The following is a 13,901-nucleotide window of genomic DNA, read 5'->3' as shown; positions in this document are numbered from 1 at the left end:
GCGGCACTCCGCCTCCTTCTCCGCCTGGGCCGGCGCTCCCGGGCAGCCAGCAGCCTCCTCCTTCTCCGCCTCGCTAGCAAGGGCGGAAGAGACCCGCCGCCGCCCTGGCTGCTCCGGCGCGTCGTACTCCTTCTCCTCCACCTCGTAAGCAAGCACGAAAGAAGACAGACACCGCAGCCGCTCCGTCTGCTCCGGCGTCTAGCAGCACAACCAGAGGCGGGAGGTAATACAGATATGGTCCACCTCTCAAGCCTCTTGAGAAATTACCGTATGAGAGGACCGAGGAGGAAAACGATACGATCGTGCGGACCCACGTGAAGGAGTTCTTTGAAGGGGTGAAAGCAAAGAGACATCCACCTCCGGAGGAGAAGGTAGATCCGGTGAAAGGAAAGCGCACTCTCGATGCTCTAAGGAAACCGGCAAAGTCTCTGCCGAGAACCAACTATGAGCGCATTACTGCAAAGACATATCTCCAAGCGGAGCGGTCGGGAAATACTGTCAGACATCTAAGGTCAAGAGAACGAGCAGCTGCGAAAAAAATTGACCAGCTCGGCGAACAAGCAAACCAATCGTGCCCCCCGCTCAATGTGTCTAGCGGCAACATCGTCACTAATGCTCCGGGGACGGTGGCCGGTTATGGAAATCTTGAAGATTATCTGCCTGACGATCAACTTCCTGATTTCTTGGAGGTGGACGAACACAGATACGAGTACTGGAAGCCTCTCGTCAAAGATGAAAAATCTCTGACAACAATGATGCAAAGATTCCATAATTGGTACATGAAAACCTGCAGAGAGTCTGGGGGGATGAATGCTTTGTATCTGAATATTAAAGAGGAGCACGACCTCGTTGCAACTGATCTGTTGACTGTTCCATTTTATGAGTTCTTCGTGTTCTTCAATCAAAAGGCCCTCGATAAACTAATGGTCTTTTGCTACTGTGTGTAAGTACTATTTCTGTCATTAAGTCTCTATATATAGCTCGGCTCTTTCATTGCATGTATTTATAATTAATTATCATCAATATATATGCAGATTGAAGATCGTCGAGTGCAAAAAACAAGAAATTTATGATATTGGGTTCATTAACACAAATATCATAGATGAATTTCTGGTTAAAAAGGACGTCAAAGAGGCCGAGGACAACTTGCTACGATCGTTGATCAAAAATCAAAACAAAGATACCATACTCTTTCCTTACAACGGCAAGTGAGTGTTCCTGTCGTGTGCATATTCGGTTTCCCTTATTACTCGAGCGAGGTTATAGTAATGTAATTGATGAGTTATGCATGCGTGCGCAGGTACCACTATGTTCTTCTGGAGATTAAGCTTGAGCGGGGACTAGTAACCGTCTTAGACTTGAGACGGAAAGATCCCGAAACCTATGCGGACATGACTGAATTGCTCAACAAGTAAGTTCAATCGATCATTAACGCACCATATCGGCAACTTTTTGTTCATTTCCTGATATCTCAAGTAATAATAATTATTTTCTTTGTCTTGCAGGGTTTGGGAACAGTTCACCGCAGAAGCTCCGGGACTGCCGAAGGAGCTGCGATATACATACCCGAAAGTAAGTACTACTGGCTAGCTAGTTGCACGCATCTCCCGTTGATTCTATAGCTATACTTTCATCAATGCCATTTATAATGCTTCATTATCAGTTTGATTGACCTCTATTTCTCGTAAAGTGCTTGTGGTAGGAACAAGGGAATGATTTCTGTGGATACTACGTGTGCGAGTTCATCCACAACGCGACTTTGAAAAACAAGCGGGGCTACTCTAAAAGACAATATGAAGTGCGTAAGCAATAATATTCACAATTTAATTTTATTACACCATCATTTCTGTTGAGTTTCATTCATATATATGTATTAATTAACCCCCTTCTTCAAATTAGACGTGGCAGATGCGGAATGAACTCCTAGAACCAGATCGCATGAAAGCAATTCAAGAGGAATTGGCGGGATTCTTTCCTGACCACGTCATCAATAAAGCTGGAGAATACCATGTGGAAGTTGATTTCAAATGCTAGGGGATTGTAATTAAGAGATCTTATACATAGTGTACATGTATGTAGCCAGTAGCGTCGGATACATGATACGAAAACTTGTTGTTCGACCAATCTCTCGGAGAAGGAGAGGTCGATCGATCACTTCTCTCAGTATGCATGACGAACTTCTGTACTCAATGGTTCTCTCGATCACTTATGTATATAGTACGTAGTGTCGACCAAGCACGGACATAAAAGAGGACACTTCTCTCTATTAATTAGCTAGCTAACACAATATATGAAACACCTAAATTAACCCCCCCAAAACCCCCAACCCCCCCATCCTTTCAAAAAAAAAACCCAGCCACTGGAATGCTAACACGTGGATGCCTTTTGATCCCAGTTGGTGCCACCAACCGGGACCAAAGGCCCCCCTGCCTGGGCTTGGCGCACCGGCCACGTGGAGGACCATCTGTCCCGGTTCGTGTTTGAACCGGGACTAAAGGGGGGAGGTATTAGTAACGACCCATTAGTCCCGGTTCATGAACCGGGACTAAAGGCCCTGACGAACCGGGACAAATGCCCTGTTTTCTACTAGTGTGCTACCACCCAATTCAATGGGAGGGGGAGGAGGAAATGGGGTCCGGAACATACCATTGGCGGGGACCGGCGTAATGAGGATCGATCCCTCACTAGCCGAAACCCATAAAAGTAAAGCCCCACGGTGGCCAATGTGCCAGTGACTGTCGTCACTTTGCCCGATGTTGATGTGTGGAGCGTCCGCCGTAACAAGATCTGGCGTCGGCTTGTTGATGGGCGAGGCGCCCGATGCGATCTTCTCCAACTGCGCCCGGATATCGTCGAGATCTGCCTGAAGCTTTCCCACCGCCACGTCCACTGTGGGCCGCTAGATTGCGATGTCCTGGATGACCGGCTCGAGGGCGACGAGCGTTGGCTCCATCTTCGCGACCACCGGCTCCATCTTCGCGACCGCGGGAGCCATCCGATCCAGTGTTTGCTGGATTGATAGGAGGGCTTTGGCGATGCCACTCCGCTCCGCCACCGCTTCCTCCAACTGCTTCTGGACATCCGTCCCCGGCATGATCTCCTTGAGGCTGCGGGTCTTTGACGCCAGATCGAGACCCGGAAGGGAAACATTTTGTGGGATTGAAGGCTCTGATTACCAGATGATACGAATCTAGGGTCTAGGTAGTTCGATTTATTCTCACTCAGCCAAATCAGTGGTACAATAGTGTCCTAGGGTTCATCAGCAAGAAGGGGATTGGGAGACGAGAGCCCGGAGGAGGAGGAGGGATACATCGCCCAACGGCGCCGGTTCAGTCTGTGATCTATCGATACCCTAGTTGGTTGCTCGCACGCGCCTTAAGTAGCCTCACTTGCTCCACATTGGCCCAACCACTCGTCGGTTAGGCTTGGCAGACCTCCTGGGCCGGTCTGGCTGTGCTGGGCCTTGGCCTTCAGTGGTTCCCGTGAAAAGCTTTTCCATCACTGCTCACAGCAAAACACCGTCAGCGTCGAATCAGCCATTCAGCCATCGCCTGCCGTCAGATGGTTCCAGCTTGCCGAGATGCCGGCTCCAGCAAAATTGGCCGCCGATTCCAGCTCGCCAACTTCGTAGTTCCCCTATGTGGCGAACGATGCAACAATCCAGATCTCCCGTTCTAGCAAATTTGGACGCCTGTTCCAGCTTCTGGCCCTGCTTATCCTAGCAGCCTGCGGCTGGTTGCAGCAAAGCAAGCTCGCCAGTTCTAGCTCATCGCCATGCTCTGGTTCCGGCTCGCCGCAATGGTCGGTTTGCACTGACGTGTCTGGCAAAAGGATCTGAAAGCAACAATCCTCCATTGGTTGGTTGAAGCAAAAAAATACCAGATTCCAGCAAAACAAAACATCAGATCCAGCAAAAAACAACTAAACAAGAAGAGTTGGTGTGGTCGATTTGTACCAAATATGATAGCTACTTCCAGCAAAACAAAACATTGGATGGAGCAAAAACAAGTAAACAGGGCGAACTCGTGTGGTTGCTTTGTAGCAAAAAAAAGATAGCTACTTCCAGCAAAATCAAACACTGGCAAGGTGAACTCCCCCTGATTTTATTGTAGCAAACAAAAATGCTAGTTCCAACAAAGCAAAAGACTGGTTCCAGCAAAAAAAAAATGCCGCCGGCGAGTGCGCGTCTGTTTCCAGCATATTGCGTGACTGATGGCAGCAATTACCGATGCTGGTTCCAGCAAAATGGCTGGCCGGTTGATGTAGAGGCAGTCGTGGGTTCCAGCACAAAAATCGCCGCAGCCGTCATCCATCTTCACGGCAGAGACCACCTCGTTGGTCGTAGTAGTAGGGGCCGTTGGTTGCAGCATACCATCCTACCGTCGACGTATTAGGTTGAAAAGTGGAAACACCAAGTTGTCGATGTAGCTTTGGCACCGTGCGTCCGTGCTCAGCGAGAGTGGTGCTCCCGCACATCCGCAGCTTCATGTGTGCAGCCCCAGGACCGCAGCTCGCCACACACCTCTTCCATCGCCGGCAAGCTATTGATTGAAGGTAGGCCAGAGGGGAGAGAGAGGTGCACGGGATGAATGGTGGGCATGAATGGATAACCAAGAAAAATGTGTGGTGCGTGAGGGGATAAGGAAGAAGGAGCGTATGGGATAACTAAGAGGGAGCGTGTGGGGCTGAGAGGATGAGGCCACACGTGGGCCGCACCATCGCCTTGGATCGAACGAAGCGTAAGCGACCGTCCAAGTGTTCCGCCGGCGCGCCGCAGGGAAACATTCCCCTTCCTTAATATTGTAATTTTGGATAAAAATGGTGATCATTATGCCTGTCAATTTTTTTAAATTTCCTTCCCTCCAACGAAAAAAAGATTTTCTATGAGCCCCAAATCTATGATGCTTTCACATTCCTCCGTTGGAATGCTAAATTTGTGATGCCTTAATATTCCACATTAATATATTTTTGGTAGTTGTACCAATTTGAGGCGGATGTTGAGTGTAGAGATGCCATATGGAAAAAGGTATATTAGAGGCGTTTTCTTAAGCATAAGGCATTGCAGATTCATAATGCATTGCAGAAATCCAAAGATATTTTTCCCTTTCTTTTTTTTGAGAAAACCACTGATCATATTAAAGCCCAGACATTACAGAAGGACACCCCACAAAGAAAGAAATAACACACAGGTCCTTCTCTAACACAGTTACGCCGGCGAGGAACCAGACATGCCAACGACGCGCCGCCCGCTGCATCTTCCAAACCTTGGAACGAAGATGATCCCCTACGGACGGGAAGTTGTCGAACCTCGAACTCCAGAGAGCCTCCATCCTTCGCCAAGCCAGCAGCACCGCCGGTCTTCAACATCAGCAACTTCGATTTCTTGATCTAGATCCGCCGCTCCGAGATCCAGCAGGGGAAGGAACGCGCAGGGTGGTTACCCAGGACCGCGGGCACGGGGGGAAGTCACCTGCTTGATGCCGAAGCTCCAAAGAACGCCGACGCCGGAGAGGAAGAAGACGACCCCAAAACACCGACTACCTCCGCCTCCGCCTGCAAGCGAAAATATAAAATAGCACAGCTGCACCGGGGCCCTCTCTATCTAGCCATCCATTCTGCGCATCGCCATTCGTGCAAACACATTTTTTTTTGTTTCTCTCACATAAAACACATATTGAAGTTCAAACCATTGCAGCGTAGCAAAGCTTTCCATCTAGAATCTAGGATAAATCTTTTAGATTTTTTTGCCAAATATAAATATACAAAAACGATTTTTTAATGTAAAAAATCATTTTTTTGTATATTTATGTTTGACAAAAAATTCTGAAAGATTTATCCTAGATTCTAGATGGAAAGCTTTGCCACGCTGCAAAGGTTTGAACTTCAAGACATCTTTTATGTGAGAGAAACAAAAAAGAGAAATTTTCATACGAAAAGTTAGTTGTGTTGCACAGATCTTAAAGCAATATTGGACAACCAGGATACCAGGGCCGGGGTGCAGCTGTTCTAAAAATCCGCGTCCCGCCTGCAAGACGCCGCCGGTAAGCAACATACTCAAGCCTACGCTATGTACACGGCGAGATCCGGGGTTCCCCCACCCTCCCGCCACTGGAGCGGCCGGCGGAGGGAAGGGGAACCAGTGAATCGCCGCCGGCGAGGTGGATTGACTAGGTGGTTTCAAGAATTCGCCCTCCGGCACTGTGGCGGGGGAGGAGACGAGTCCTCTTTCATTCGATTATCTATAGAAGTAATCAATATGGTTTCTGGTATAATACATATTAACCAAAGTTTGACTCAAATAGGAAAAAAGAGGCAACCACATTTACCTTTTCCTCTATATTTAGAATACATTTTAGCTTTTTATTTTAGAAAATGAAATGCAATAGAAGCAGCCAAATTTAAAATAATAGAATATGAGGACATAAATCATTACTATTGACTACCGAGTGATCAACAGTGAGACACCAAACAGTGAGACACCAAAAAAACAGTGAGACACCAAACAATTTGCATGAACAGATCCTAAAATGCTAAAACGCACTACGTACTACCTCTATAAATTAATATATAATGGCTTAGATCACTAAAGTAACAATCTACGCAAAAACTTTTTACACTGCTTGTAAAATTTGCATTTTGTTTGAAGTAAAACCACGCAAAGTTTGACCAAATTTATCGTAAAAAAATGTTAATATCTACAAATTATTATATTATTTTATAAAAATTAGTTTCATGATACATCTAATGATATTAATTTCATATTATTAATTTCATTGTATAGTTGATCAAACTTTACAAAATTTGATTTCTGGCAAATTTTATATCTCGACTAATAAAATGAAGAGAGTAGTACTCCCTCCGTCCGGGTAGTACTTGGAAGTGGAAGCCATAATTGTGGAGTCCGGCCTCCGGAGTAGGCACCAGATCCCGAAGAGACTTTCGATCTCCTAACTAATTAGTACACACTTGCTCGTGTGTCAAATATGAACACATACGAGAATCGAACCGTCAGGCTCCATCATTTCTCGGTGGGACTACTACTGTATATAGGAGTATATATTTTGTGTTGTGGGTTCATGGATCACCTGCAATACAGATACATCGATCCATCATGTCCTTCGTGGGTGTATCTGTGGTCGACGGCGGCGTGCTCCTGGGCTCTCCCATCTCCCCGACCACCGCCGGCGCCAGCGGTTACCACTTGCTTGTCATCGAAGGCTACTCGCGCACTCCAGCCCTGCCTTATAGCGGTCCCATCGAGTCTCGTTGCTTCACAGTCGGAGGCTATAGGTGGTCCATCTACTGCGATCTCGTCGACAACGGCGGTTCCTTATCACTCGGTCTTTTCCTGGACGTGAACCCTGCCGGTCTCGTTAAGGCACACGTCGAGTTTAGTTTTGCTGACGAGACCAACGAAGAGCCCGCCAGTATCCATGGCAGTGAAATACTCGAGCTCCGCTGCGATCAGTGCCATAACGGGTTGAAGGACATCGAAATTGAGACCTTGAAGAAACGCCTCAGGGACGACAGTTTCACCATCCGGTGCGACATCGTGGTCCTAAATCCCACAAGCAACACTTCTCAGTTCATAGACGTGCCGCCGTCCGACATGCAACGGAACTTCACCAACCTTCTGCTGTCCAGGGAGGGGACCGACGTGGCCTTCCGGGTCAGAGGCGAGACATTCGCCGCCCACCGTTGTGTCCTGGCTGCCCGATCTACCGTTTTCAGGGCGGCACTCTTCAGCCCAATGAAGGAAGGAATGTCGTCCACTGTCGCCGCCATGCAGATAGACGACATGGACGATGTGGTGTTCAAGGCAATGCTAGGGTTCATCTACGGCGATGTGCTGCCGGCGGTGAATGAGGAGGAGGACGAGGACGTCGTGTTGCTGCAGCACCTGCTTGTGGCGGCGGACAGGTATGACCTCCGCAGGCTGAGGCTGATGTGTGAGAAGAAGCTGCACGGGTACATCGGCGTGGGCACTGTGACGATCTTCATTGCGCTCGCCGAGCAGTACGGCTGTGATGGGCTGAAGAAGGCGTGCTATGAGTTCCTACGGTGTCCGGACAACCTGAGGGCGGTGGTGGACACAGACGGCTTTGATGACTTGTGCAGGAGTTGCCCCTCTCTTATGAAGGACATGATCCTTGGCGTGCTACCGCCAAAGTAGGACTTGATCATATTATTGCTGCCTCATCATATACTGATGATTTATCAACTTCCCTTCTTTACTCTCTTTGTCATTGCAGAAGGAACAGGGAATGAAGCCTCTTCGACTTCGATCGAGAAGACTCATGGACGCAGCAGCCAAGGAGTTTAACAGGCCGAGGACGTGGGCACCATTTCTGACGCTGCATCAATGATGTATGGCCATTTCTAGATTCCACCGAATTTCTACCTTCAGTATGCTTTCTCCCTTGCTGGCTATGGTGTATAGCATCTGTGCTTATGGGTGGATTTTTCATAAAAGTGTGCTTCCTGTGGATATTCGTATTCTCCATTTCTTTTTTCATTTACAAGCTTCCTTTTGAACCTTGTATGAAATCCTAGTGGTTTCCTTATTTGAATTGGTGAGAAATCCCTTCTGTGAGAAAAAAATTGGCGGAGAAAAACTGTCGTCATTTTTTTTGTATTGCCCTCGGACGTTTTTGTTAGTTTCATTTTCCCACCCTGGCGAGCAATATGCAATTTCCTTTTTACTGACTGCTTGAAACGAGGCAAGCCTGGGAAGATTGAGAGTACTGCTGGCTAGCGACCTTGAGCTAAGTATGCCTCTGCCGATGAATATTTTGGCCGTGTAAGTAAATAAACCGTAGCAAGATTTAGAAAAATTATATGGTCATGTGGCAAATTGAAGGGTGGAAATGTTTCTCAAAAGAGCATTGCATGTTTTGAAAATTGTTTGTTTTGACCACATAGCCAGGATTGCCCAAAAAAAAGTTTGATAACATAATGGCAAAACATATTACAGGAAAAATGTGTAAATTAGTCAGATAAATTTCCATGGTATGTTCAGAAAAATTTCCATGGTTTGTTCAAAGTAATTTACCAAGCTATTCAAAAAAATTACCATGGTTTGTCAAATAAATTTTCCATGGTGTAATAATTTTGCCATGGTCAAAATTAATTTACCATGCTATGTTCAAAATAAAATGTTCTGATGTGTGCAATTATATTTTTCATGCCACGTAAACAAAATTTTGCCACTGTCCAAAAACATGTTTTTGTCCATACAAAAAATTTAATGTGTAGAAAATGATTTTACTTAAAAACTGCAAGGAAAAAAAATCTAAGATTGCCATATGAAAAGTAGAAAGATTTAAACAATTGTCATGAATATGCTAGAAATTGTTTAATGCTTGCCATGGGAGCATTAGAAAAAGACCTAAAATTTGCCATGTTTGGAAAGACCAAAAATATATGAATTTGCCATGTGATTTGTAATGTGTAGAATTGTCACACATAACAACTTACACAGGACAACAACCGTGCAAATTTTTTAAATTTTATTTTGAATATAGTGCTCAAATATTGATATGGAAATGAAGAGTACAAGTGTTCTTATTGATATGGAAATGAAGAGTACAAGTGTTGTTCTGTTTGAAATGGGGTGCTCGGGGTGTGACCAGTGGTGGTTGGGGGTCCTAGCTTGAGTGCGCTAGCACTCCTATCTCTACTTCTCTCCACGCCCAATCTCTCTGATCCTAATCTCTCCATTGCAAGAAAACACTTCCACTTTCAATGTTGTTTAGGTTCTTTACTTTCAAGTTACTATTGCTCTCCTTATCACAAAAATTTCATATTTATCATTCTAGTTTGTTTGGTTCTTGGGAAACTAATAGCGTCTGCAGAATCACAATTACTTCAGATAAGAACTGTGACAACTTGCGTGTGACAGAAATGTTACTTATAAATACTGACCTGCGCTCTTCGTTGGGACGATTGCAATTTCGGATACTTACACAAAAGTACTACAACGCCCTGTTTGGCTTGTAGGCTATCAGTTGCCAAGAGATTTGTACCTGGATGTTATGCACACTCCCCTTGTGTGCTCCCTTAGGACACATAGTAGTTATTCAACCTCATCTCACTCCAAACAGGCAACCTTGTTCTTTGCAACCCATACAAGTCTCCATTTTCTTCACTCATCAGTGACATATTTTTGAACACTTTGAGATGGTGGATTTCTTAAGCTTGCAAGAGCACACTGGATTGTTTCCATTTATTTTGCAATTGGGACACATGTCTACAAGGAATTGAGTAAATTTCTCAGGTCCCTAGAAGGACACAACCTCATCTAATGAGAAAAGGCTCAAATATGGTCTGACGGAAATCTATTCTCAGTTGTAAAATTCTGGATATATCCTCTTTTTCAAGTAGTTGCTGACAAGTGCTTAGAGTCCACAAATTCTGGCTCAATGTCATAGAAGAATCTTGAAAAACAAATTCCCATACACCTTTTCGAGTACTGCCAAATAAGAAAGGTGGCCCAATAGCTTGTTGAGAAAGAGGGCCTCCACAATTAAAATGTGGCACTATCTCCAAAAGGTGTGTGGGAAACAATTTCAAGATTCTTGTATGACATTGAACCAGAGTATGTGGACTCAAAGAACTTGTGTGCAGCAGCTACAAAAAGAGGATTATCCATAATTTCCCAATTGAGAACATATTTCTTCTCTTGCCTCTCCATGGAAAGACCATATTTGAGGCCTTTACTCATTATATGAAGTGGTGGCCTTCTTGGAACTCCGGATGTCAACTCAGTTCCTTGTAGACATGCATGGCAAGTGCAAAATAAATAGAAAGAACCTATTGTGCTCTTGCAAGCTTAAGAAATCTACCATCTCAAAGTGTTCAAAAGTAAGTCATGGATGAGTGCAGAAAATGGAACCTTGTATGGGTTGGAATGGTTACCTCTTTGGAACCATATGAGGTGGAATAACTAGTTGGTTTCCCATGGGAACATAGTAGGGGAGTCAGCACAACATCCAGGAACAAATCTCTTGGCAATACATTCCAAGTTGACACAGTTGTTTACCACTTGTTGGTGCGGAGGGATATGCTTCCCAGTTGTGTTAATGTGATATCAATAGAATCATAGGCTAAAACAAGTAGTAGAATCACATCGAAAAATACCTCATACTTGAGAAGTTGCTCCAACAATGTTCGCTCATTGCGTCCTAAAAGAATATTGCCTTGGTTAAAATGGAAGGTGCAAACAAACATATAACAAATGAAATGAAATATTTTGGTTCTAGTATTACAAATCTCGTTAAGTCTTTCATGATAATCTCTTTCAAGAAACCCATTAATACATATCCTTGAACTAACAAAGTGGATGTTTCTTATCTAATGAACTACTCATCAGAATCCTTCCTTGCATGGACAAACATCACATGATGATAATAAAAAGGTAATAACAAACCATGGCTAGATTCTATGCCTAAACATAAGTTTTCTATCAATTATTACCCGTTGTACCAGTTGGGACGAGTCATCATCATCCTAGTTCCTTATGACTGGAGCTAATGAGGGTTCAGTCGCACCATGACTTTCCTAATGAAACTTATCAATGTCAGCATTGTCGCCGATCCAGTCATGTCATGAGTTAAGCAAGGAAGTGGTAAATAAAAAAACCAAACTACTAGCAAAGAAAATATAGAGTGGAAAATAGCACAACAGAGTAATTTTTGTCGTGCCACATGCCCCAAAAGCAACAAGTTATCATAATTGGAATCTCTAGATAAAATCACACAATCAGAATCAATTCTAGAGTCTATTACACATAAAAAGGAAAAATAAAATGCCCAACAAGGACTAGTAAACTGATCTCGTAGTACAAGAAACGGACCAATGATCAAACTAACCAATACAACATGAAATCGGGTGATTGTTACATGGTCAAGTTAGCACATGTTGAGGCTAGATCCAGTTCTATAGTTTGGGGCACATTTAAGAAAGGGGCGGCATATTTTTTTTGATCTAATAAACCACCAAAATTAACCTCGTATGCAAAGGAAACCATCGATGAGGAGATACATTAATGATGAAAATGTAAGAGGGTCCCACATCAAACTGGTGTTTTGTTTGATTTGATTGTTTTAAATCAATGGAAATTTTACATAGTACAAATAATTCTTAGGGAAAAAGTCTAATGAGAGGCATTATTCGCATAAATATTATCAAGCATTACATTTGTCCATCCAAAATCCTTTGAATCAAGCGGCCCAAAGCTTTCCCAAATAGAGAAACGAGAGAAAACCTACCACCATAATTGGTCGGGCCCCTTTGAACGTTTGGATATCTCACTCCCCAGTGAAGAGGAAGAGGAGGACGTCGTGAGCACAAAGAAGGGCCGAGGCGGGTCTAGGAAAAAACTATGACGACAACGACAACAACAACAATGGATATGGAGTCAAGCATGGGGCATAGTAGAAGTCACACTAGTGAGGCAATGGATGAGGAGGTGAGAACTAGAAAGAGAGGAGGAGGATGAGGACAACACGATGGATATCCTCTGCCCCTATATGCTTTAGACCTAGGAGCGTACTATGGCAGGTAATTAAAGCCCATGAATTGGAAAGATATCCACAAGAGAATATTTCGCTTATTATGGCAAAAATCTCACAATCCCAGAAGATTTTCTTCTTGTATCTTTCCAAGCCGTCCAAATCATAGAATATCTTCCCAAATACTAGTAGGCTTTAGAATATCTCGCTTAATCATGGGCTTTAACTACCTGCCAAATTTTTTCTCGAGTAAATTAAATTTATGCTACTTGAAATTGTTGGCTCTATTGGGGAACGGAGCATGCAATTTAAAAAAAATTCCTACGCTCATGGAAGATCTATAGACCGTAAATGAATGGGAGAGTGTGTCTATGTACCCTCATAGACCGTAAACCAAAGTGTTTCACAACGCGAATGATGTAGTCGTACTTTCTTCGTGCTCCAACCGATCAAGTACCGAACGTACGACACCTCCGCGTTCAGCACCAGTTCAGCTCGGTGACATCTTCACCTTCCCGATCCAGCAAGATGGCAAGGTAGTAGATGAGTTCCAACAGCACGACGGCGTGGTGTCGGTGATGGTGAAGTGATCTCCGTAAGGCTTCGCCTGAGCACTACGAATATATGACAGAGTGTGTAAATGGTGGAGGGGAGCGCCGCACGCGGCTAAGAAATTGTTCTGGATGTGCTAGGCACACCCGTCCCACATATATATAGGTGGAGGAGGAGGGAGCATCCAGGAGGCTCCCCCAACTAGGTTGAATCCTACTTTGGGTCCCTCACCCATTCGGTCCCCCTTACCATAATTACCAAAAGGGAAAAGGAAGAGAGGGGAGAGGAAAGGAAGGGGAGGCCACCTCCCCCCTTTCCTTCCCCCACTTGGCCGGTGGCCTAGGAGGGGTGCGTCAGCCCCTTGTGGGCTGGTGTGCCCCTTTCCCTTTGGCCTATGTGGCCCATTAACCTCCCGGGGTGTCCGGTAACCCCTCCGGTAGTCCGATAAATACCCGATACCCTCTGGGACAATTCCGTTGTCCGAATACTATCATCCTATATATCAATCATTACCTGTCGACCATTTCGAGACTCCTCGTCATGTACGTGATCTCATTCGGGACTCTGAACAACATTCGATTACTAAATCACATAACAAATATAACATTATATCCTCAACGAACGTTAAGCATGCGGACCCTACGAGTTTGAAAACTATGTAAACATGACACCAGACACCTCTCCGGTCAATAACCAATAGTGAAACATGGATGACCATATTGGCTCCTACATATTCTAGGAACATCTTTATCGGTCGAACCATTATGTGAAACTTGGATTCCTTCGTCGGGCAAATGCTCCAGTGTTGTCACAAAAGATTTTCATTGGACCCCATGC

General features: G+C 44.8%; 1 protein-coding gene and 1 long non-coding RNA gene across 2 annotated transcripts; one reads left to right on the top strand and one right to left on the bottom strand.

Annotated features, from left to right (window-relative positions):
• Nucleotides 1-3,180: 3,180 nt before the first annotated feature.
• LOC119341131 lies at nt 3,181-4,642 on the bottom strand. The gene is made up of 2 exons (XR_005164911.1): nt 4,227-4,642; nt 3,181-3,834 (listed from the first exon to the last, which is right to left on the bottom strand). It is a non-coding gene; the product is annotated as an uncharacterized LOC119341131 (long non-coding RNA).
• Nucleotides 4,643-7,111: 2,469 nt separating this feature from the next.
• LOC119339651 (BTB/POZ and MATH domain-containing protein 2-like) lies at nt 7,112-8,173 on the top strand. The gene has a single exon (XM_037611623.1). The coding sequence runs from the start codon at nt 7,112-7,114 to the stop codon at nt 8,171-8,173; it is 1,062 nt and encodes a 353-aa protein (XP_037467520.1).
• Nucleotides 8,174-13,901: the final 5,728 nt, after the last annotated feature.

Source organism: Triticum dicoccoides, chromosome 7B (assembly GCF_002162155.2).
Source record: "Triticum dicoccoides isolate Atlit2015 ecotype Zavitan chromosome 7B, WEW_v2.0, whole genome shotgun sequence".
In the NCBI taxonomy this organism is placed as follows: domain Eukaryota; kingdom Viridiplantae; phylum Streptophyta; class Magnoliopsida; order Poales; family Poaceae; genus Triticum; species Triticum dicoccoides.
This window is presented reverse-complemented; position numbering and strand designations above follow the sequence as displayed.

What these genes read in the sequence shown, in the direction of transcription:
- LOC119339651 (XM_037611623.1), top strand. Translation starts at nt 7,112, where the DNA reads ATGTCCTTCGTGGGTGTATCTGTGGTCGACGGCGGCGTGCTCCTGGGC.